This window comes from Crocuta crocuta, unplaced genomic scaffold (assembly GCF_008692635.1).
Source record: "Crocuta crocuta isolate KB4526 unplaced genomic scaffold, BGI_CrCroc_1.0 scaffold84, whole genome shotgun sequence".
NCBI classification, from domain to species: domain Eukaryota; kingdom Metazoa; phylum Chordata; class Mammalia; order Carnivora; family Hyaenidae; genus Crocuta; species Crocuta crocuta.
The window spans coordinates 6,133,873-6,155,089 of NW_027530213.1; the positions used below are offsets into that span (position 1 = coordinate 6,133,873).

Sequence of the window (21,217 nt, forward strand, 5' to 3'; positions counted from 1 at the left end):
AAAAATACTGATGATGCCCAGGCCTCACCCTAGACCAATCCCATCAGAACCTCTGGGCTTGGGGCCCAGCCATAAACAGTTGGGTAAGCTTCCCCGATGATTTCTCCATGCGCCCCACTGAGCACCAGGCAGGCCCCAGAAGGAGTTTTAAACTCTGTGGGTTTGTTCGTGTCTGCCAGGTGAGGGCCCTACGAGAAGCCAGGGATAGGAGTTTGCCTCAGCCAAATGAGGCAGGAAGGGAGCTGATGAAGGTTGAAGAGAATTTGGCTGTGACTCTGACTCATGGTTCTGGCTCCTTCCCAGCAGTGGGAGCTGGGAATCAGGCAGGAAGAGGGCTGTGGGAGAGGTGCCTAGCAGGTGGCCCTGACACTCTGGGCCAGGCCCGAGGAAGGCGTCCTCTGTGAGTCCCGTCACTCAGCGGCAGAGAAACCAGGCACAGCTGGGGACTCGTGTCCTCCGCTGGGTCCCAGGCATTTAAAATCCGCACACATGTGTACACACACACACAGCACAGGCCACACACACTCACGGACGCAGATGCGCGCACATTTGCACACCCCTACAAACACACGTACAATATCCCACGCACATATATATAAACACCCATTTGTGAATTTGCCAACACACTCATACACACATATAAACATACCCCACGTAACACACACATATAGGTACTCCTGTACACATATACACACTCTAGACACACACACACTTACACCTACACTCACACACATCTTTCCTGTTCCACAAGAAAAAGATCAAATTTTAGGGCAAATGAAACGCAGCCTTTGCCTTTCCCAATCCTTTCATGTTACATGTGAGGAAGAGAAGCTCTGGACAGGGTCAGGGGGCATGAAAACTCCCCTTAGCTCTACTCTCTTTAGCTCTATGAAGTACCTAAGAAAACGTTTTTTGTTTGTTTTTTAAGAATCCATTTTGTAAAAAAAATGGCGACTGTGGATTCTTCTCTTGGTTGGCGAGGCACGGAAAAGGGGCCCCTTTGCCCTCTCTTCCTAAACAACTTGTCCTGGAAATGGAGCAAGAATCCTTCCCACTCCATGGGTTGCAGTGAGGTTGAGCCAGACGCTGTGTGTGGAGGGGCCGGGCCCAGCCATTCCCAGCACTAAGTGCTCATAACTGTTATGACTGAGCAGGGGCTTTGTGACTCATATGACAGACATGTTTCACTGGGAGTATTTTCCCAACAGCAAGTTTGGGGAGGATGCAGAGGTCTGACACACACATGCTCACACATGTACGGCGACAGGTTCACTTATGAGGTATGAAGCTGGGTTCGTGCTCAGATCTTTCTCTTCCCTGCTCTGCCTGTTGTGGGGGGGGGGGGGGGGCCAGTTTCCGAGCCTCAGAGGAGGTTCTAGGTGCCAGGCCCAAAGCCTGAGGGCAGGTCCTCCCCCTGAGCATGGGGAGAGTGCGCTACATGTCCTTCAGAGGGACGGGGGAGGGCACGGCCACCGAGGGGAGAGAATGGGGCAGAGCTATCCCTAAGCACTGCTTTGGACAGAGGCTCTTAGGTTGGGTTCTGGGGGTCCTTGACTTGTTTGTTCTGGGTCCCTCTGAATGTGACTGGACCTCCCGGAGGGTGGCTTTGGGGCATACCTAGAGGTGCTTAGCCCCAGCAATACCCCCAGGGCCCAGGTGAGGGGACCACAAGAGCTGGATCTGGGCACGTCCTGGGGTGCCCGTAGTGAGCAGCATGGAAGGGTGTCCTCAGTGCCCTGCACTGCTCTGTCCTTGGCCTTGGGAATGGGAAAGGAGCCCCAACAATGCCTGAGTCCAGCGTCATTGATTTAAATACATAAACATGGGGCACCAGGGTGGCTCAGTCATTTGAGTATCCAACTCTTGATTTTGGCTCAGGCCACGATCTCACAGTTCATAGGATCGAACCCCTGTCAGGCTCCATGCTGACAGTGTAGGGCCTGCTTGGGATTCTTTCTCTCTCCCTCTCTCTCTCTGCCCCACCAAAATAAATAAACATTTAAAAATAAATATATACATACATAAACACGATGTTTCCTGTACAACTGAACTTTTGGAATAAGAATCAAACTAGCACACATACCCACATATTTATATGTGTGGCAACTGTCTGAGTCTTTGGGGGTTTTTTTTGGCGCAACCAGTTTCCAAATGTTTCTTTCTTTCTTTTTTTAATGATAAGCATGATTTGTGGCAAGAAGTAGAAAGATCAGTAGAACTGCTGCAACACTCACCAAGTTTAGGATCCCCACTAACCCCTGTCTTTGTGAATTCAATTGAAGATGTCACTTTTTGTCTTTGAATTGGACAAACTTGATTTTCCAGTTATACAAAATTAATTTAAATAAATTAAACATACTATAGTGTTCTACCTTAGAGTATCAGTTACCCAGGCAATAGAGAAGAACGACAAAAGTATTTTCTAGAAAATCAGAGGGTAGTTGTTCTTAGGACTGAGGGGGAGGCTGTGATTGGGAAAGGGTGTGGGGGTGCTTCTGGGGCTGGCCTGGGAGGGGATTATGGTGTTGCTTAGAAGTCGTCATGGACACAGATCTATACTGCCCCCTGGTGGTCTTTCCATCACCCTCCCAAATCTCCAAAGTGGGAGGTGACCCTAGAGGGGCCATGTTCTCTCTCCCAGGCCCTCAGGAGCTCCCAGTGGAGCCTACAGCCAAGGAGGGGGGACAGAGGTGGTCCAGAATCAAGGGAAGACCAAAAAAAGTGAAAGGTTCTCTGAGTTTCTCTGGCTGTCTATGGTGCAATGATTTGCTCGGGTCCAGGCCTCTCCTGCCTGCCAGGGCCGGCTACTTACTGGCCCTGCCCAGAGGCTGGCTAAGCCTCCCCCTAAGCGGGTGAGGGTGGGGTGCAGAAGGAGTCTCTGCAAAGACTGCTGTGGGTTGTCATTGCGTCCCCCTGTTGATCACTCTCAGACTCCAAAACGCCATCCCCAGTCATCTCCAAGGCCTGGCAGTCAGCCCACTGGGAGCCCACTTAAGTCTGGCTTCTCAGGATTCCGTAACTCCTCCTTTGGTTTGCTTCCTCCAAACCCACGCCCTTCACATGCCGTCTCTAAAACTAACCCCCAAGGGCATCTAAATTTGTGCATTTTATACCAAGTTACTCTTGTCATTGTTTTCTAATTATATTGTCAGATTTACTTATAATTAATGATGTTAAAACAGTGAGACGCCATTTTTGCCTATCAGATTGTAAAAGATAAAAGATCACTAATATCAAGTGGTGGTAACAATCTGTGAGGTACACATTGGTACAAACTTTTTAGTGGATGATTTGGCAATATCTACCAATATTTAAATCATGCATAGCTTTTGACCTTTTCTTTCCCTACACGTCTATAGATGTGTATATCTACATTATACCTTTAAAACTATGAAGAGATATTCATTATAGCATTATTTAGAATAGCAAATGATGAAACAATTGTTTGAAACAATCTAAATAACTACCAAGTTGGGTATTTGGCATATAGTGTGTGTCACACCCAAACAATGGAATACAATATAACAATTAAAAAGGATGAGGTTTTTCCAGTATTAACATGGAAAAACATCTGTGATTTATTGTTAGGTTTACAAAAGCAATTTAAAGACTATAGAATGTAACTCATTAAAAAAATCAAACATCTTTATGGATCTGTATCTACACTCCTAAATCCAGGTAGAATCTGTGTCTGGATGACACAAAACAATTCCAACAGCATTCTCTCTGGTGAGTGAAGTGGTATGGATTAATAAAAACAAGCGACTTCTGTAAAACTGGAAATCATCTACAACACCTAAGCATCATGTTTATAACTTAAAAGGCAATAAGCTTCCAAAACCAGGTGAAGACCCACTAAAGAGAATTACAGACCAATCTCCCTGATGAACATGGATGCAAACATTTTCAAGATACTAGTAAACTGAATCCAGCAAAACATTAAAAAAATTATTCATCACAATCAAGTGTTATTTATTCCTGGGCTGTGGAGTTAGGTTCAATATTCGCAAATCAATCAATGTGATACATCACATTAATAGAAGAGAACGACACGATCTTCTCAATAGACGCAGAAAAAGCATTTGACAAAGTACAACATCGTTTCTTGCTAAAAGCCCTCAAGAAAGGAGGTATAGTAGGAACATCACTCAAGATCATAAAAACCATATACAAAAGACCCATAGCTAATATCATCCTCAATGGGGAAAATCTGAGAGCTTTCCCCCTAAGGTCAGAAACACGACAGGGATGTCCACTCTCACGACTGTTGTACATCATAGGGTTGGAAGTACTAGCCTCAACAATCAAAAAGAAATAAAAGCATTCAAATTGGCAAGGAAGAATTCAAACTTTCACTCTTTGCAATGTAATACTCTTCCCACAATTACATGGAAAACCCAAAAGATTCCACCAAAAAACTGCAAGAATTGATACATGAATTCAGCAATGTCGCAGGATACAAAATCAATGTACAGAAACCAGTTGCATTTCTATACACCAATAATGAAGCAACAGAAAGAGAAATCAAGGAATTGATCCCTTACAACTGCACTGAAAAACATAAAATACCTGGGAATAAGCCTAACCAAAGAAATAAAAGATCTGTATGGTGAACACTATAGAAAGCTTATGAAAGAAATTGAAGAAGACACAAAGAAATGGAAAAACATTCCATGCTCATGGATCAGAAGGACAAATATTGTTAAAATGTCAATACTACCCAAAGCAATCTACACATTCAATACAATCCCTATCAAAATAACACTAACATTCTTCACAGAGCTAGAACAAACAATCCTAAGTTTTGTATGGAGCCAGAAAAGACCCTGAACAGCCAAAGTAATGTTGAAAAAGAAAGCCAAGGCTGGAGATATCACAATTCCACCAGACTTCAAGATGTATTACAAAGCTGTAACCATCAAGACAGTATGGTACTGGCACAAAAACAGACACAAAGATCAATGGAACAGACACCTTTCCAAAGAAGGCATCCCGGTGGCTAACAGACACATGAAAAGATGCTCAACATCATTCATCACCAGGGAAATACAAGTTAAAATTACAGTGAGGTACCAGCTAATACCTGTTAGAATGTCTAAAATTAACAACTCAGGAAACAAGAGATGTTGGTGGGGATGTGGGAATGCAAACTGGTGCAGCCACTCTGGAAAACAGTATGGAGATTCCTCAAAAAAATAAAAATAATGTTACCTTATGACCCAGCAATTGCACTATTACATATTTATCCAAAGGATACAGGAGGGCTGATTTGAAGGGGCACATGCACCCCAATGTTAATAGCAGCACTATGGACAATAGCCAAAGTATGGAAGAGCCCAAATGTCCATTGACTGATGAATGGATAAAGAAGATATGGTGTGTGTGTGTGTGTGTGTGTGTGTGTGTGTGTTGGAATATATTGGCAATCAAAAAGAATGAAATCTTGCCATTTGCAACATGGATGGAACTAGAATGTATTACGCTAAGTGAAATAAGTCACTCAGAGAAAGACAAATACCATATGATTTCACTCGTATGTGAAATTTAAGAAACACAACAGATGAACATAGGGGAAGTGAAGGAAAAATAAGATAAAAACAGAAAAGGAAGCAGTAAGAGACTCTTTTTTTTTAAATATTTTTTTTAAATGTTTTATTTATTGCTAGGAGAGAGAGAGACAGCGTGAGCAGGGGAGGGTCAGAGAGAGAGGGAGTCACAGACTGAAACAGGCTCCAGGCTCTGAGCTGGCAGTCAGCACAGAGCCCGACGCGGGGCTCGAACCCACAAACCGCGAGATCATGACCTAAGCGAAAGTCGGACTCTTAACCGACTAAGCCACCCAGGCGCCCCAATAAGAGACTCTTAAATACAGAATACAAACTGAGGGTTGCTGGAGGGGTATTGGGTGGGGGTGGGGGCTAAATGGGTGATGGGCATTAAGGGGGGTACTTGTTGGGATGAGCATTGGGTGTTATGTGTAAGTGATGAAACACTAAATTCTATACCTGAAACCATTATTATACTACATGTTAATTAACTTGGATTTAAACAAAATTTTTTTTAAAAGGTGACGAGAAAAATTTTTTTATTTTTGATTATGACAGGTTAACAGATCCTCCCCTTTTCCTACTGTCAAACCCCTTCCCAACCCTCTAGATCTTCCCATTTCCTGAAATACCAGGAAGTATTCTCACCTCCCAAGTAGGGATATAGATTTAATTAAGAGACCGCTTAGCAAGCAGGAAGCATCCAGACAAGGTATAAACAAAGGATGTGCCTCCTAAATAGCCATTGGTCCCTCCACCCCTCCTCCGTTTTGCAAAGATGTCTTTGTGTCTTTCTTTAACCCAATTGTCCCCCTAAATGGAGAAACCTTTTGAATTCACTGGCTGAACTCCCCTCTAGAACCACCATTGACTGCACATTCTCTGGGCTCCTTTGTAGCTTACCCCTTCCTCAGCAACATGTCAAGCCTTGAGGAAAGAGGTCAAGAACGCCTTTAAGTATTTATCTCAGCTGAAATGCAAGCTCTTTACAACTGTCATCCCCAGGTTTCCACACTTGGCCTGTTCCATCTCCTCCTTGAAAGGTCTTCCTCCCATGGGGCCCCTTTCTATAGTTTTCCTCCCCAACTGAGGCTCATCTTCTTTCACTGAGACTCTTTATTGACACAAGATGGGTCACAAGATGGGTCCTTCGTTGCGGGGGGGGGGGGACCTCAGGAGAGTCAAGTCTTTCCAAGATTATACTGCCTGGAATCTGGAAGCATTCAAGATTTATTGATGAAGTTGAGAGGAAAAAAAGAGTAACAGAAGAAGGAAGGAAGGAGGAAGAGAGGGAAAGAAGAGAAGAAGGGAACCTTTTCCATTTTTGCAACGAGGTAGACAATTTATTTCAGTTCAATATTGGTCCTCAGTCTTGTTTGTTTTTTTAAACCTTTTCTTCCTTTTCTTCTCCTTTGCCCTTCCCTCCATGACTTCTTTCTTTTCTCATCAGTCACTGCCAAGCTCTCTTAGGGTCTCTCTTCCCAGCCAGTCTGTCTCAACAATAACAGCAGCCATTTATAAAGCTCCGTGCCAGTGGATTATGTTTGCTACCTCATAGGTCCTTGATTCGGTACTCTGAGATAGGTATTCTCCCCATTTTACAGACAGAAGCTGAGGCTACTGAAGGTAGAGCTAAGATGTGACCCTAGGTTTATCCAGTACCAGAGCCTCAGTGCTTAGATTTACTTTACTTCCGTAGACTACCCAGTGAGGCCACATTCACATCCGCCACCTTGGCCTGACCGTCTGCTTGGACTCACCATCCTGCCCTTTCCCATTCCCATTCTGAAATGGAATCAACACAAGAAAAGTCAAGGTAAGTGTTTGATTAATTAATTAATTAATTAATTTATTGGCAAAATAGTGCTGTGGCTCCCTCCAATGTCACCTCCGGGCAACTAATAGGTTTTTTGAGTATTTTTTTTTTTTATGGTGTGTTTGCTTTGCTGTTGCTGTTTTGAACTTCAAGATTTTAACACATTCATTCTGCTTCAAATTCCTGCAGTCATTATTGATTTCATTATTGATTGATATTCAAACTCTTCCATTTTTGGCCATGGGAACCTTTTCAAATTGACTCTGGGGTTCTTCCAATAGAACCTGGTAGTTTTTGATGGCTTCCTTGCTTTCAGGCTGGGACAAGACGTCCCAAACTCATCTTGTACATTTCCTTCCTTTAGAACTAAAGGATCTTTGATTCCTCTAATCATTGCAACAACGTAGATGGAACTAGAATGTATTACAATAAGTGAAATAAGTCAGTCAGAGAAAGACAAATATCATATGATTTCACTCAAATGTGAAATTTAAGAAACACTAGGTTCATCTGTTGTGTCAGACTATAGTCTCATATTTAAAGATTATAGTCTCATATTTAGAGACTATAAACTGGGGGGCAGAAGTATACATTGCTGCTGGGGTTGGTCTTTTTGATGTTGCTGCTGTTACTGACATGAGAAGCAGTCAGATTCATTAGTTTCAGCTTTATTTGCATATTTTAGAGATCCTTTGGATTTCTTTTTCTTTTTTTCCTTTTGTTTGTAAAAAATGTAAAGTGTCTACATTCTCTGGTTAAAACTAAAACAAGATATATTAAAAAAAAACCTATGTTTCTTGCTTTTTTTTTGTCCCTCCTGTTTGATCCCTCCTCTTATAGGTAAGCAATTTGTATTTGGTTTATCCTGTTTTTCTTACTTGAAAATCAAGTAAATATGTATATCTATTTATCACTTTCTCATACATATATATTTACACAAAATATAACATATGGCACATTCTCCTCTATACTTCTGAACATGTTTCTCATATCCATAACCAAACACTGGATGAAAAAAGCAAAGAACTGTTGTCTTGGAATTGACCTCATTGCTTTATATAGTGCTCTCACACTGCTATTCTAGGGCATGAGGTACCTTGGGATAAAGGAGAAAGGGGGTGGCTGAACAGGGTGACTCTGGGGCCACCATTATCACTTCAACCACAGCAGCCACATTCCTGTTTCACATATTTGACATTCCTATCAAATTTGATAGGCATTCTTATCAAATTTGGTCTGAAAAAACAGTCTCCACCTTTTTTGGAAAAATCCGAGGAGAAAATGGTCACAAGCTAAGTATCAACCCCAACTCACTGACCCTGATTTCTGAGAGGCTGTGCAGAGAGCACAGGCATCATGTTAATTTTACTAGGCTTGCATCATCTTACTGTCTAGGGTTGCCTAAGCTTGAGCCCCAAGAAAACCCTGGTGGGAAGAGAAACACTCATCTGTTCAACCACTGGGTAAATCATCTCATCCACGTTGTCATTTGAGGGAATCTATTTTGCATAGTTATGCAACATCTTTAGCTCTAAGGAAGGGAACAAGAAAACACAAAGGCAGTTGAAGAGGCTGCTAGAATTTAAAGAAAAGTGTCCTGTTGCCTTGAGTGTATAAAATTAAAAGTGCTTTCCAGGTAGGTTACTGAATTAGCTCAAGAACTGGCAGCCCATGAAAGATAGGCTTGCAGCTTGACTCTTTTATACTATACGCCATACCTTCCTCTTCCACCCGTGAACTCCATGCATATGCAGACTTAACCCCCACGCATCGGCAGGTCTCACTGGACATGTCATGGCTGTACCACTGGTGCCTGACACAATGTCCAGTGCTTAGTAGGTGCTCAATAAATACTTTGGAATGGATGAATGAATGTAAATATTTATCCTCAGGAACCCATCCGAAAGGGGTCATAAATTTGGCTCATCACTGTTAAAGGATTGTTGCTGTGGGTAGGATTGTGTCCCCCGCTCCTCCGCAAATTATATGTTAAAGCTCTAACCGCCCCCAGTACCTCAGAATGTGACTATGTTTGGAAAGAGGGTCTTTAAAGAGATGATTAAAGTAAAATGAAGTCAGTTGGGTGGGCCCTAATCCAGCAGGATGAGTGATCATAAGGAAGGTGGGCCAGAGACATGCACGCACACAGAAGAAAGGCCATGTGAGCATACAGCGAGAAGGCGGCCATCTACAAGCCCAGGAAGGAGATCTCAGAAGAAACCAAACCTGCCGACACTTTGATCTTGGACTTGCAGCCTCCAGGAACATAGGAAAATAAATCTGTCGGTTAAGCTGGCCAGTCTGTGGTATATTATTACGGCTCTAGCAAATCCATACAATTGTCAATCTCTGTCCCAGACCATGGCAGAAGCGATGCCAAAGAAACATTTTTTTATGGTTAGCGTTTCCCATTCCCGTGTCATATAAGCCAGAAGAACATTGGCCTGAGTATGTGTTTCATGGTGCTTTGAAATCCAAAGTGTATCTATGTGACTGGCCTCGGTGTAAGAAAGCCCTTTGTGAGGTCATCACGGCACTCTTGCTAGATCTGCACAGATGGAGATATGCAAGCTTTGAAGAACACTTGAGGAGACACCATGCCTCACTTTGCAAACCCTCTTTTAAGAAACATCATTACCAGAAATCCATTTGATAACATCAAGAGGAAGCAATGCCTCCAATATTTGAAAACCCTGAAAACCCTGCAATATGATGGATTTAAGACCATATATTTTGGAGAAACCAATATTGCTGAAAGTCTTGTAACTGGAGAAGATTTTAGTCATCGGTATTTCATGCAAACTCCAACTTGGTGTATTGTGCATGCCGGTGGTAGTCAAGGATGGGTGCCTTGGAAATATCGGATGTTCCTTAGGGATGAGTTATGCATCAAACAGGAAGAAAGCCTCTTCTTTGAGTTCTGTGATGTGGCAAGGAAGGCCTATGGGAAGTGCGCCATTGTGGTCAAAGAGAGAAGGCAGCAAGGCAAGATGAAGCCCGAGGAAGAGCCAGAGCCTGAGGCCCAGATCCATGCCCCATCAGTCATTAACTTAACGAGCCTCGTGTGTTGCCCTGAGGTAGCCAAGTCCTGTGGCCATAAACTAATCTCTCTGCCTTCGCTTTACAATTACCTAAACCCTTTAGACTCAGCCTGGTCTTCTTTGAAATGGTTTATCATCAATAACAGAAAGGAGTTTTCTTTGCAGTACATTGACAGCGTTTATTCTTACCAGTATATACTTCTCATCGATTTAATTAGCAAAGGGATTAAAAGGATAAACCCAAGCAAATGGAAAATACTAACCAACAAAGTGCAGAGATGGGAAAACTACTATCTTGGTAAATTTCCTTAAGGGTGATTCCTCTAACAAGCAGTTGGGACCATGCTACGGGCAGAGTCTTTACCATCTTTACTAACTCTGCTAGGCTCGACTCTGGACCACCACAGCCAAAACTACTCCACCAGCGACCTCACGGGGATACTGTGAGGTCTGAGATTTCTAAGGGTGTTGGCAAAGTGCTTTAGGTTTACTGGAGATTCCATTAAAGCTTGTTGGTAAATTAGGGATCTCGACTCCCATCATGTTAAGGCCATCTTGAGGGCTGTGTCAGTGCAAGGATGACAACTAAGCCAGCCCAAGGGAGCTTGATGGTAAGCAGGGGTGAGCAGAGCTGAGGGTTGTATATAGTCAAAACTTTTAGGTCAGAAAGAAAAGGAACTAAGTGTGTGGTCACAAAACGGTTGAAATAGTGTGCCAACCAGTTTGAGCCAACCCAAATAACATATAGGGAGCCCATTTGCCATCAGCAAGAGATGTGGTCCGGACAGTGCCTGAACTGGCTCTTTGCTTCCCATTGTTTGAAAAAAAGGTGTCAGAGGTTGAGTGAGAGACAAGGAGGTTCCAAGGAGGTGAACACATTCAGATGCTCCAAGGCAAGTTGGTGGTCCCAGTAAGGCACCTGGAAAGCTGTAACGGGTTGATTCAACTGGGAGTTGATGGGTGAACAGGTGAAGTGAAGAGGGGTCTGTAGAACCTATTAATCCAATCTTTCATCCCAACTCCAAGAATCCAACCAATCATTAGATTTTTTTTTTAATGTTTTAGTTTACTTGAGAGAGAGAGAGAGAGAGAAACAGAGCATGAGCAGGGGTGGGGCACAGAGTAGACAGAGACACAGAATCCGAAGTAGGCTCCAGGCTCTGAGCTGTCAGCACAGAGCCTGGCGCAGGACTCGAACCCACAAACCATGGGATCATGACCTGAGCTGAAGTCAGACGCTTGACTTCCCAAGCCCCCTAGGCGCCCCTAGATTTTGCCATGGAGTTGCATCTTGGGCCCCAATAGCTGAGGCACCTGTGGCTGGTGCTGTAGTACCCGACTCAGGTTTAAGGCGGTGCTGATGTCGGTTGTAAGGATTTGTGGTGGTGTTTTTCACTTTTATAGAAAAAGACCTGCTTCCATTAAATGTATTATAAATTTCACTCCCGTTTGTATATGTTCAGGCCGTAATTTTATAACAGACATAATTATTCCAGAGTGTGTCAAAAACAACTTATGAAAATTTCTACCGAACTCCCAACAGAATTACCTATATATAAGATTATGAAGTCATGTTCTCTGGTAGCCAATTGCAGAAAAAAATCGGATTATTTGCTTGTCTTCCTGTCATGTTTCCCTCTGGAACCTCCCTGGATTATCCAGAAATACTTGGTCAGATTGGGGTACCTGGGTGTTTTAGTTGGTTAAGTGTCTGACTCTTGATTTTGGCTCAGGTCATGATCTCAACGGTTTGTGAGATGGAGCCCTGCGTCAGGCTCTACCTGCTTGGGATTCTTTCTCTTCCTGTCTCTCTGCCCTTCCTCCATTCACACTCACCCTCTCAAAATAAGTAAATAAACTTAAAAAAAAAAAAGAAATACTTGGTCAGATGAAAATAAATGTCCAGTGCTTTTCAGCAGTTAAGTGGTGGCCTTCTGCATCATTTTGTTATTAGGCATTTATTTTATCTGGGGATGAACCAATTGCATCTGCAATCTCCAACCACTCAGAACGAGGCAATATCCCACTTCGTGGCCAACGAGCTGTGTGTGTTTCCTGTGGCTACTGTAACAAATTACCGCAAACTTGGTGGCCCCAAACAACCAACACTTACTGTTTCTCAGTTCGGGAAGCCAGAAATCTGAAATCAGTTCACTCCGTCAAAACCAAGGTGTTGGAAGGTCCACACTCCCTCCAGAGGCTCTGAGAGACCATCGTTCCTTGCTCTCCAGGCTTCCGGTGGCTGCAGGCATTCCTTGGTTGGACTTGACCACATCAGTCCCGTCCCTGTTTCTGTGACCGCATTCCCTTCTCCCGTGTCTGACTCCCTCGGCCTCCCTCTTGTAAGAACAATCATGATGGCACTTAAGACCCCTGTGGGTAATCCAGAATCATCTCAAAATCATTGAATTAATCCCATGTGCAGAGATTCTTTTTCCATAGAAGGTAATTTTCCCACGTGCCAGGGATTGGAAATGGCAGACCTTTGGGCACCATTATTCAGCTGACCACAGATGCTAGTAGAAGTCTTCTGCCTACTGAAATACGGCATTCCCCAATGACCATTAACTTGGTGAAACCACTCTCAAGTGTGGTACGTTTCTGTGGTCTTTTTTGCTACCTGTTTCACATATGTTTTAGAATTTAGGTTCTGTGAGAGCAAGTGATTAGACTCCAACCTCCTTGGTGATGTCAGCGCACTGGCACTGAGCAGGCCCAACATAGCTGACCTGGGGTTGGGGGTATGAGTGCGTTTTGCCCCCGATCACGCTTAATACACATCTACTGAGAGTTCTGTGTAGTAATAAGCATTAAGAGCTACACATCCTAAACTCATTTAGACCCCACAACATTCCGTGATAGAGAAACAAGTAGCATCTCTATTTTTCAGATGGGGTAAACTGAGGCACAGAGAAATCATGTAACTTGCTCTGGGGTGGAGGAGTGAAGGTTTAAATCCAGAGTTCATGGGGTACCTGGGTGGCTCAGTCGGTTAAGCATCTCTTCTCAGCTCAGGTCATGATCTGACAGTTTGTGAGTTCGAGCCCCACGTTGGGCTGTGCTGACAGCTCAGAGCCAGGAGCCTGCTTCAGATCCCATGTCTCCCTCTCGCTCTGCCCACTGCCCTGCTCATGCTCTCTCACTCAGTCTCTCAAAAATAAATAAACGTAAAAAACTTTTTAAAATTCAAATCTAGAGTTCACGCACATGGCCGTTATTCACACTGCCTACTACTACTGGGCAGTTTATTTGATCCCATAATGACCCGGTCAGGTAGGTTCTACCATTTCCCCACTTTACAGGTGAGGAAACAGATGTTTTGAAATCAGAGTCTAACCCACATGCCTAACCACCATATCTGGCTTTGTTCCTGGAGCCCAGCATTTTTTTTTCCCTCCCACAATTCACATGGCCAAAGGCTCGCCTCTGACGATGGACCAAACACCAGCTGACAAAGAAATCACCTCCAAGTGGACACCACAACAAAAAGATATTTCAACACAAGATTGAGCAAGAAGCAGAATGCCTTGCAAAAGCACATTATTTTGCAGTGAGGGGGAAAATGGAAGACTTTTAAGGTTCGCAGACAAGCAAGGTAAACCAACAGGCGCCATTTTTGTTGAAAGACCAAAAGGATCTGATAAGATGAGTTTGGAGTCCCCTTCCCTTGAGACCTTGTTTAATCATTAGGAAGGCACTTAGGGGAGAGAGACATCAGTATAACCAGAGAGAGCAAAAGGACCCCCTTTAGTATGCAATTTAGTTACATAAAACTGGATGCATAATTAAGAAATGCTGCGTGATCCTAAGCATGGAAACTTCCATCAAAAAGCAATGGAAAGTAAGCTCAGCTTTGGGAATTGGATAGATCTAGGTGGAATCTCACGTTTCCAGCTTATTAACTATGAGACTTTGGACAAGTTCCTTCACCTCCCTGAGGCTCAGTTAACTCATTAGTGAATTAGGGTTGAGGGCTTTAAAGCTCTTAGCGCAAGCCATGTCACTAATGCCGTGTCTGGCACCTCCTAAGTGCCCCATATTATTATGGTTATTACAGTTATTACGGTTCCGGCTGAGGGCCAGCAAGTATGCCCACAGTTAGACCTGATTTCCTTTTCACTCTTTGGGGGAAATTCTTGCTGCTTTTTATCACCAGGGCATAATGAAAGTAGACACATCTTAAGATACTTTGATCAAAGGAACTTTGTTCTCTGGCATTTCTTTTAAGACCATCTGTGATAGGTTAGGCAGCTGATGATAATAAAAGGCTTCTTCTGATGGGGAAGACAGGGAGGATTCTTCAAGAATCTTCGAGACCAACCGTGTGCTATGCCTGTATGAAACAAACAGTAGGTAACGAGGCACAGCAATCCTGTGTGTGTGGACAAGTCCTCTGGAAGAGACCTCATGATGTCAGTGTCTTCCTAAGAGGTTGGCTGGTGAGATATCCCATCCTCTCCGGCCCTTACCGTCACCAACAACTATATCCCCACTCTGTCTCCATGGACTGTGGTGACTCCCAAGGAGGTGGAGTGTTGGGATAGTCTGTCCTAAAATGAGCCCAAAAGTAAATAGGCAAATGGAGCTAGAGCACAGTGGAGCACAGTGTGGGTACACACTCCTCCTGTCTGTGTTTGGTTTATACATACAAACCATTTTTACATACTTGACCTCATTGAGTTTAGACAGTCACCCTGTATATAGGCAGGGCAGTGGTCATTAAACTCACTTGCAAATGAAGACAAGTCCAGGCAGTAACTGACACACGTAGGGACATGCACATCTGTAGTGACAGGAAGGTCAGAACCAGAATCCACATCTTCTTATCAAGTAATCTTCGCACCTGTCTCTAGCAGGCTTCATGGGTTGGTTAAGATTAGGTCATGCTGTGAGTAGTGGAGACCTAACCCACAGAGACTTAAAATAAAAGGTACTTTAAGGTGCTCCTGGGTGGCTCAGTCGGTTAAGCGTCTGGCTTTTGATTTTGGCTCAGGCCATGATCTCACAGTTCATGGGACCAAGTTCCGCGTTGGGCTCTGTGCTGGCAGTGCGGAGCATGCTTGGGATTCTCTCTCTCCCTCCTCCTCTAACCCTCCCTTGCTCATGCATTCTCTCCCTCAAAAAATAAATAAAATTTAAAAAAATTTAAAGAAGGTACCCCACCTCCACCACAAAAAATCAAGAAGGACCAAGGTGGCAGTTCAGGGTGAATATGATGGATCCATGGTCATCAAGAACCCAGGGTCCTTCCACTGCCCTAACATAGTTCCATCGCATCGTCCCCAATGGCTGCCGAACAAGCCATTGCATTAGCACCCCAGGTAGCAAAAGACACAGGGAAGAAGAAGAGTTCATCTCTTCCCTTTTAATGGGCCTTCTAGGAGGTTTCACACACTTCTACTTAAATCTCATTGGCAAGACTTAGTCGCAAGGGAAACTGGGAAATGTAGTCTTTTATTTGGGGAGGCCATGTGGGTGGCATACCAGGAGTCATTACTAAGGAGAAGGTTGGCAACTAGCAGCCTTGGCCATGCTCCCTGCTCCCTTTCTTTTTGTATTACAGTCACCACTCATCAAATATTCCAGTACCTTCTATGTGTGGCGGGAAAAGGGGTAGTGAAGAAAATAAGATTGGGCCCTCAAGGCAGTCACAGTCTGATCCTGAGGAAAGGGGAACCCCTCAGTCAGTGAGATGTTAGAGGTCTGGGGAGTGTGGGCTCTAAGTCCAGGGCCTGGTGCTGGGAGTCCTGGGTGGAACTACGGAGAAGCAGAGACCAGAGGAGGCGCCAGGATTTCATCACAGGGAGAAAAGGCCAAGCCAGGCAGAAGTTTGAACAGTGTGCTGAGTGTACCCACTTCACACTCAGGCAGCGTGTGTGTGAGGGAGTGTGTGTGTGAAAGTGTGAGAGAGACTGTGTGTGAGACTATATGTGTGAGATATGCGTATATGACCATGTGAGGGTTGTGTGTATGAGATGTGTGTGCCCATGAGTGTATGTGTGCCAGAGTTGTGAGCACATGTGAGCATGTGTGTGAGGTGTGATAGTGTGACAATAGGAGAGTTTCGTGTGTGTGAGATTATGTGTAAGAGAGTTGTGTGTGTGAGGAGTTGTGTGACTCTTCATGAGTGTGGAAGACTGTTGTGTGAGTGTATGTGTAAAATGTGTGTGTGTGAGATGTGAGTGCATGGCCGTGTGAGCGTTGTATGTGTATGAGAGATTGTGTGTGTGAGAAAGACTGTGTGTGTGAGTGTTGTCAGGGAGACTGTGTGTGTGTGTGTGAGGACACTGTGTGTGTGAGACAGACTGTGTGTGTGAGCAGGTTTGAGCCGGGTGCACGGCCGTGTGCACGTCGGGTGTGGGGGATGGGAGGGGAGCAGAATGACAGGAAGAGTGGGTGTGAGATCAGGGCCAGGACGGAAGAGGTCCACAAGGCTGTGCGAGAAGGTGAGGAGGCACCGGGCCTTATGGGGGGAGGGGAGGGGGAGGAAAAGCACTGACAGGTCACACACCTGCACCCCCAGCCTGGCGCCTTCGTTCTGGGCTCCTCAGGCGGGGTCTCCAGGCTCCTCGCGGGGAAGGGGAAGGCTTGGGGACACTTTGCCCCGCGCTGACTTCTCCGCTCCTGACCTTCCCCCTCGCCTCGCACCCCACGCCCTGGGGTCCCCGAAACTACCAGAGCCTTTGTTTAGGGAGCAGCTCTTGGTCTGTGCGGATCCACCTGACCCCTGGCAGGTGCGCACGGGGGGCGGGCCCTTCCTCCTCGGTGTAGACTCTTGCTTGTGCCCTCTCATGCCCTCAGAGTAAGCGGTTAAAGGCTTAACTCTTCCGCTCTGAGCTTGCTGCCTGGACCAGCTACCTCGACACCTGATCCCAGCTGACATCCTCAAGCCCCTACAACCAGAGACACCACAGAGGCCATGGGGGGAACAGGGTGGAAGGTGCTTCCATCCAAGGGGAGAAGGCAGGGGGAGAAGGGATCGCAGAGCCTGGCCCCTCACGGTCAGGCCACGCTGGCTGTCCCCACTGCACCCAGCACCCCTCCCACACTGGGAGCAGAAGGCCTTGGGCCAAGTCAGAGGGGAAACTGAGGCCGCCAGCATGGCTTTTGGGGCCTTCAGTGCCTGGTCCCCAGACTCCCTCCCACCCTGGGCCCTCCCCGCCCCCTCCCACAGCCGGTCCCCCTTCCTCTGTGTCTCCTTCAGCCGTGACCGTGCTCTCGCTTCCTCCCTTCAGAAAATCCTTCCGGTCAATCCTGCCTTCCCCTAAGGCTAAAGCGGTTCCTCCTCCCTCCTTCCTACTCCGAGTACCTCCTGCCTGCAAAGCTGGGAATCACAGGACGATTCTACAGTTTTCAAGGTATCAGCTCACTGTGTTTTTAGGTGAGGAACATCCACTGTAATTGAATGGGACAAACTGTGAGTCTGAAAAAAGTACAATCAGTGCATTAGAGAGTGTCCCAAACATCTGGAAACACAAGGGAAATACTGAGCCAATTATTTGAAAATTAACCAGTTGCTTGTAACTAACATGTTGATCAGAAATGTATCTAGTATTTTACTTTAAATTTTTAAGCTTATTTATATATTTTGAGAGAGAGAGAGAGCACAAGCAGGGGAGGGGCAGAGAGAGGGGGAGAGAGGATCCCAAGATGTGGGGCTCGAACTCATGAAACCATGATCATGACCTGAGCCAAAACCAAGAGTTGGAAGCTTAACCAACTGAGCTACCCAGGTGCACCTCTAATATATTTTTAAAGATTTTATTTTTAATTTAATTTAATAATTATTATTTCTTAAATGTTTATTTTTGAGAGAGACAGAGAGACAGAGTATGAGCTGGGGAAGTGCAGAGAGAGAGGGAGACACAGAATCCAAAGCAGGCTCCAGGCTCTGAGCTGTCAGCACAGAGCCCGATATCGGGTTCAAACTCACAGACCGTGAGATCATGACCGGAGATGAAGTTGGATGCTCAACTGACTGAGCCACCCAGGCGCCTCTAAAGATTTTATTTTGAGGTGGGGGGAAGTAGAGGGGAAGACGCAGAGACAGAGGGAGACACAGAATCCCAAGCAGGCTCCAGGCTCTGAGCTGTCAGCACAGAACCCAGTGTGGGACTTGAACCCATGAACCTGAGATTATGACATGAGCTGAAGTCGAATGCTTAACGGACTGAGCCACCCAGGCGCCCCAGGAATCTTTATTTTAAACTGTCTCCTGTGTGTACTCACATTTGAGAACCCGCCCTCCATTCTCGTTTCCCTCCAGACTCTCTCCATTATCTGCCTGCTTCACTTTGACATGTGGGTGACCTACACTCAAAGCCGATGTCAAGGAACATCCACGTGATCAAGCCAGGAGAGATGCTCTGCTGTCAAGGCCCAGGCATCTAGAAATCATCTGGACCAGGGCACCTGGGGGGCTCAGTTGGGGGAGCGTCCGACTTCGGCTCAGGTCATGATCTCCCGGTTCCTGAGTTCAAGCCCCACATCAGGCTCATCGCTGTCAGTGCAGAGCCCACTTTGGGCCCTTTGTCCCCCTCTCTCTGCCCTTCTCCCGCTGGCACTATCTCAAAAATAAATATTGTTTTAAAAAAAGAGACTGTCAGGACTGAATCATTTAGACAGCTATGTTTCCCCAGCAATGAGAATTTGGATACTGTTTGGGGAGGGGTAACACTTTTTAACACACTTGAGGTATTTTTGTTTGAACAATTCAGTTCCTGAAATACATTATATATGTCTCTGCCTTTCTGCCTTGGACACAGTTGAATCTTTTCTTAGTGACTAGGGTCATCCTTGTGAACATCAAGTCATAATGCGCAGTGTTCCCGGTGTGGGGCTGGCGGCCACTCCGTTCTCTGGCACTAAGGTGATCATACAGTGACTTCTCAGGCTCAGTCTGCTTCATAAAGACCACGTCTTTCATTCTGGGCATTTCTGCAGCTAACAGCCTTTTCATTTCTGCTTCTGATATAAGCTTGAAACCAATAAAAAGGTGTTAGGATGCGTCTAATAAGATTAAATAGGATTTGTGTAGGGATCCTGGAGCTCCTCTGAGGGTAGAGAATAGATTTCAGTGGATGCTCTTGGAAACATCTTTCGGCTTCCCAGGGGCGGTCTTCTTGTGGATTCACTCACAGTTATGGTCCAGAGAGGTTTTGGATCGGTGCAGACAGGATGGGGTCCTTGCTGTGGGCTTCACCAATCTCTCTCTCCATCTCCATTCATCCATGCATAGCATGCATCCAGCCAATTACCTAAACTCAAACTATACATCTACTGACTTCATGTATCTGGAGCAGAATGGCATAACTCCAGTTAGTGATTGATCATCTCTCCCTAGTGGTAGAAGAGTGTGTAAGAAAGGTGACTGGGGCGGGGGGGTGGGGGGTGGACAAAAAAAACCCCCAAACCAACCCACTGTTTACAAAAAACCCCATGGGTGTGGTTAATGGTTTTAAGTAGTTCAATCCTTAGGTCACCCTCTACCGAATTTTCCAAGATGACCCCATGTTCCACAAATTCCAAAAACAGTTTTAAGTCCCCAAACGGAGTTTTAAGTCCCTATAGAAAAGCACCTGTGTTTAAAATAAACGTGGACCATCTACTGGTTGGGCAGATTTAGATTCTCCAGGAAAAGCTAACAGGCCCCCTCCTTGGATTTATGAGGCACCCAGCAGGGGGCGCGCGTGGGAGAAAAGGTACCCAGAGGTACCGCGTGTTCTGCCAGGGCGCTGGGAGCCGCCGATGCCCCTAGACCTTCGGAGAGGGAGAGTTCCAGACCAGGGTGGGTGGGGCGCCTGCCAGGCTGCAGAGGGCACCCTGGCAAGGGCAGGAGGGTTGGCCGCGTCCGGGGTCAGTGCTGGGCCCCACCTGAGCAAGTCGGGGAGCGTGGGGGCCAGGACGCAGACCTCCCAGCGCGTTCCACTTCCGTTCTGGCGTCAGCTCACGTTCCACGAGACCCGGGCTACACTGACTCTTTGGGGATTTGTAGCTTCCAGGGTTGGAATCAAGTCTGTACTCAGAATTTGATCTTATGTAAATTCTGCTTCCTAAATTGTCGTTAAGAGTATCCAGTAATCACAGTAAACTTTAAGACAGAATTCCTTTTAGCTCTTTTTAAAAAAATTTTAATGCTTTATTTTTGAGAGAGAGAGAGAGAGAGAAACAAGAGTATGAGCAGGGGAGGGACAGAGAGAGAGTGGGAGACACAGAATCTGGAACAGGCTCCAGGCTCTGAGCTGTCAGCAAAGAGCCAGACAAGGTGCTCGAACCCACAAACTGTGAGATCATGACCTGAGCTGAGGTCGCACACTTACCTGAGCCACCCAGGCGCCCCATTTCTCTTGTTTAAAATTCAAAGTGCTATCAATCTGTGCCAGAGTGGGCTGGACATCCATTCATATACAGTTGATCTTGAATGCAGGGGTTAAGGGTGCCAGTCCCCTGCCATAGTAAAAATTCCCGTGTATTCTTAGTAAAGCTTAATAGCCTATTGTTGATCAAAAAGTCTTACTGAGGAACATAAACAGTTGATTGACACATATTTTGTGTATTATATAATGTATTCTTTTTTTCATTTTTATATCAGCTTTTATTCTGAAAATGGTTACATGTAATTTTTGACCATGAATTTTAAAAATGGTTTCCTCAGACTTTATTTTTTAATAATTTATTGCCGTGTTAGCTAACATACAGTGTCCACAGTGTAGTCTTGGCTTCGGGAATAGATTCCTATGATTTATCTCTTACATATGACACCTAGTGCTCATCCCAATGAGTGCCCTCCTCAGTGCCCGTCTCCCATTTTCCCC

The 21,217-nt window shown here is 45.3% G+C and overlaps 1 protein-coding gene and 1 long non-coding RNA gene across 2 annotated transcripts in view; both read left to right on the forward strand.

The window, feature by feature from the left end:
- LOC144232627 (uncharacterized) overlaps positions 1-18,961 on the forward strand; it is a 22,277-nt gene extending 3,316 nt beyond the window's left edge. Inside the window, exons 2-4 of the long non-coding RNA XR_013335474.1 lie at positions 7,246-7,362; positions 17,639-17,761; positions 18,670-18,961. This is a non-coding gene — a long non-coding RNA (uncharacterized LOC144232627). The remainder of the gene's footprint in view (positions 1-7,245; positions 7,363-17,638; positions 17,762-18,669) is intronic.
- Positions 9,928-10,928, forward strand: CUNH21orf140 (chromosome unknown C21orf140 homolog). The gene has a single exon (XM_077765476.1). It carries the CDS (start codon positions 9,960-9,962, stop codon positions 10,713-10,715), a length of 756 nt encoding a protein of 251 aa, XP_077621602.1. The 5' UTR covers positions 9,928-9,959; the 3' UTR covers positions 10,716-10,928.
- Positions 18,962-21,217: the final 2,256 nt, after the last annotated feature.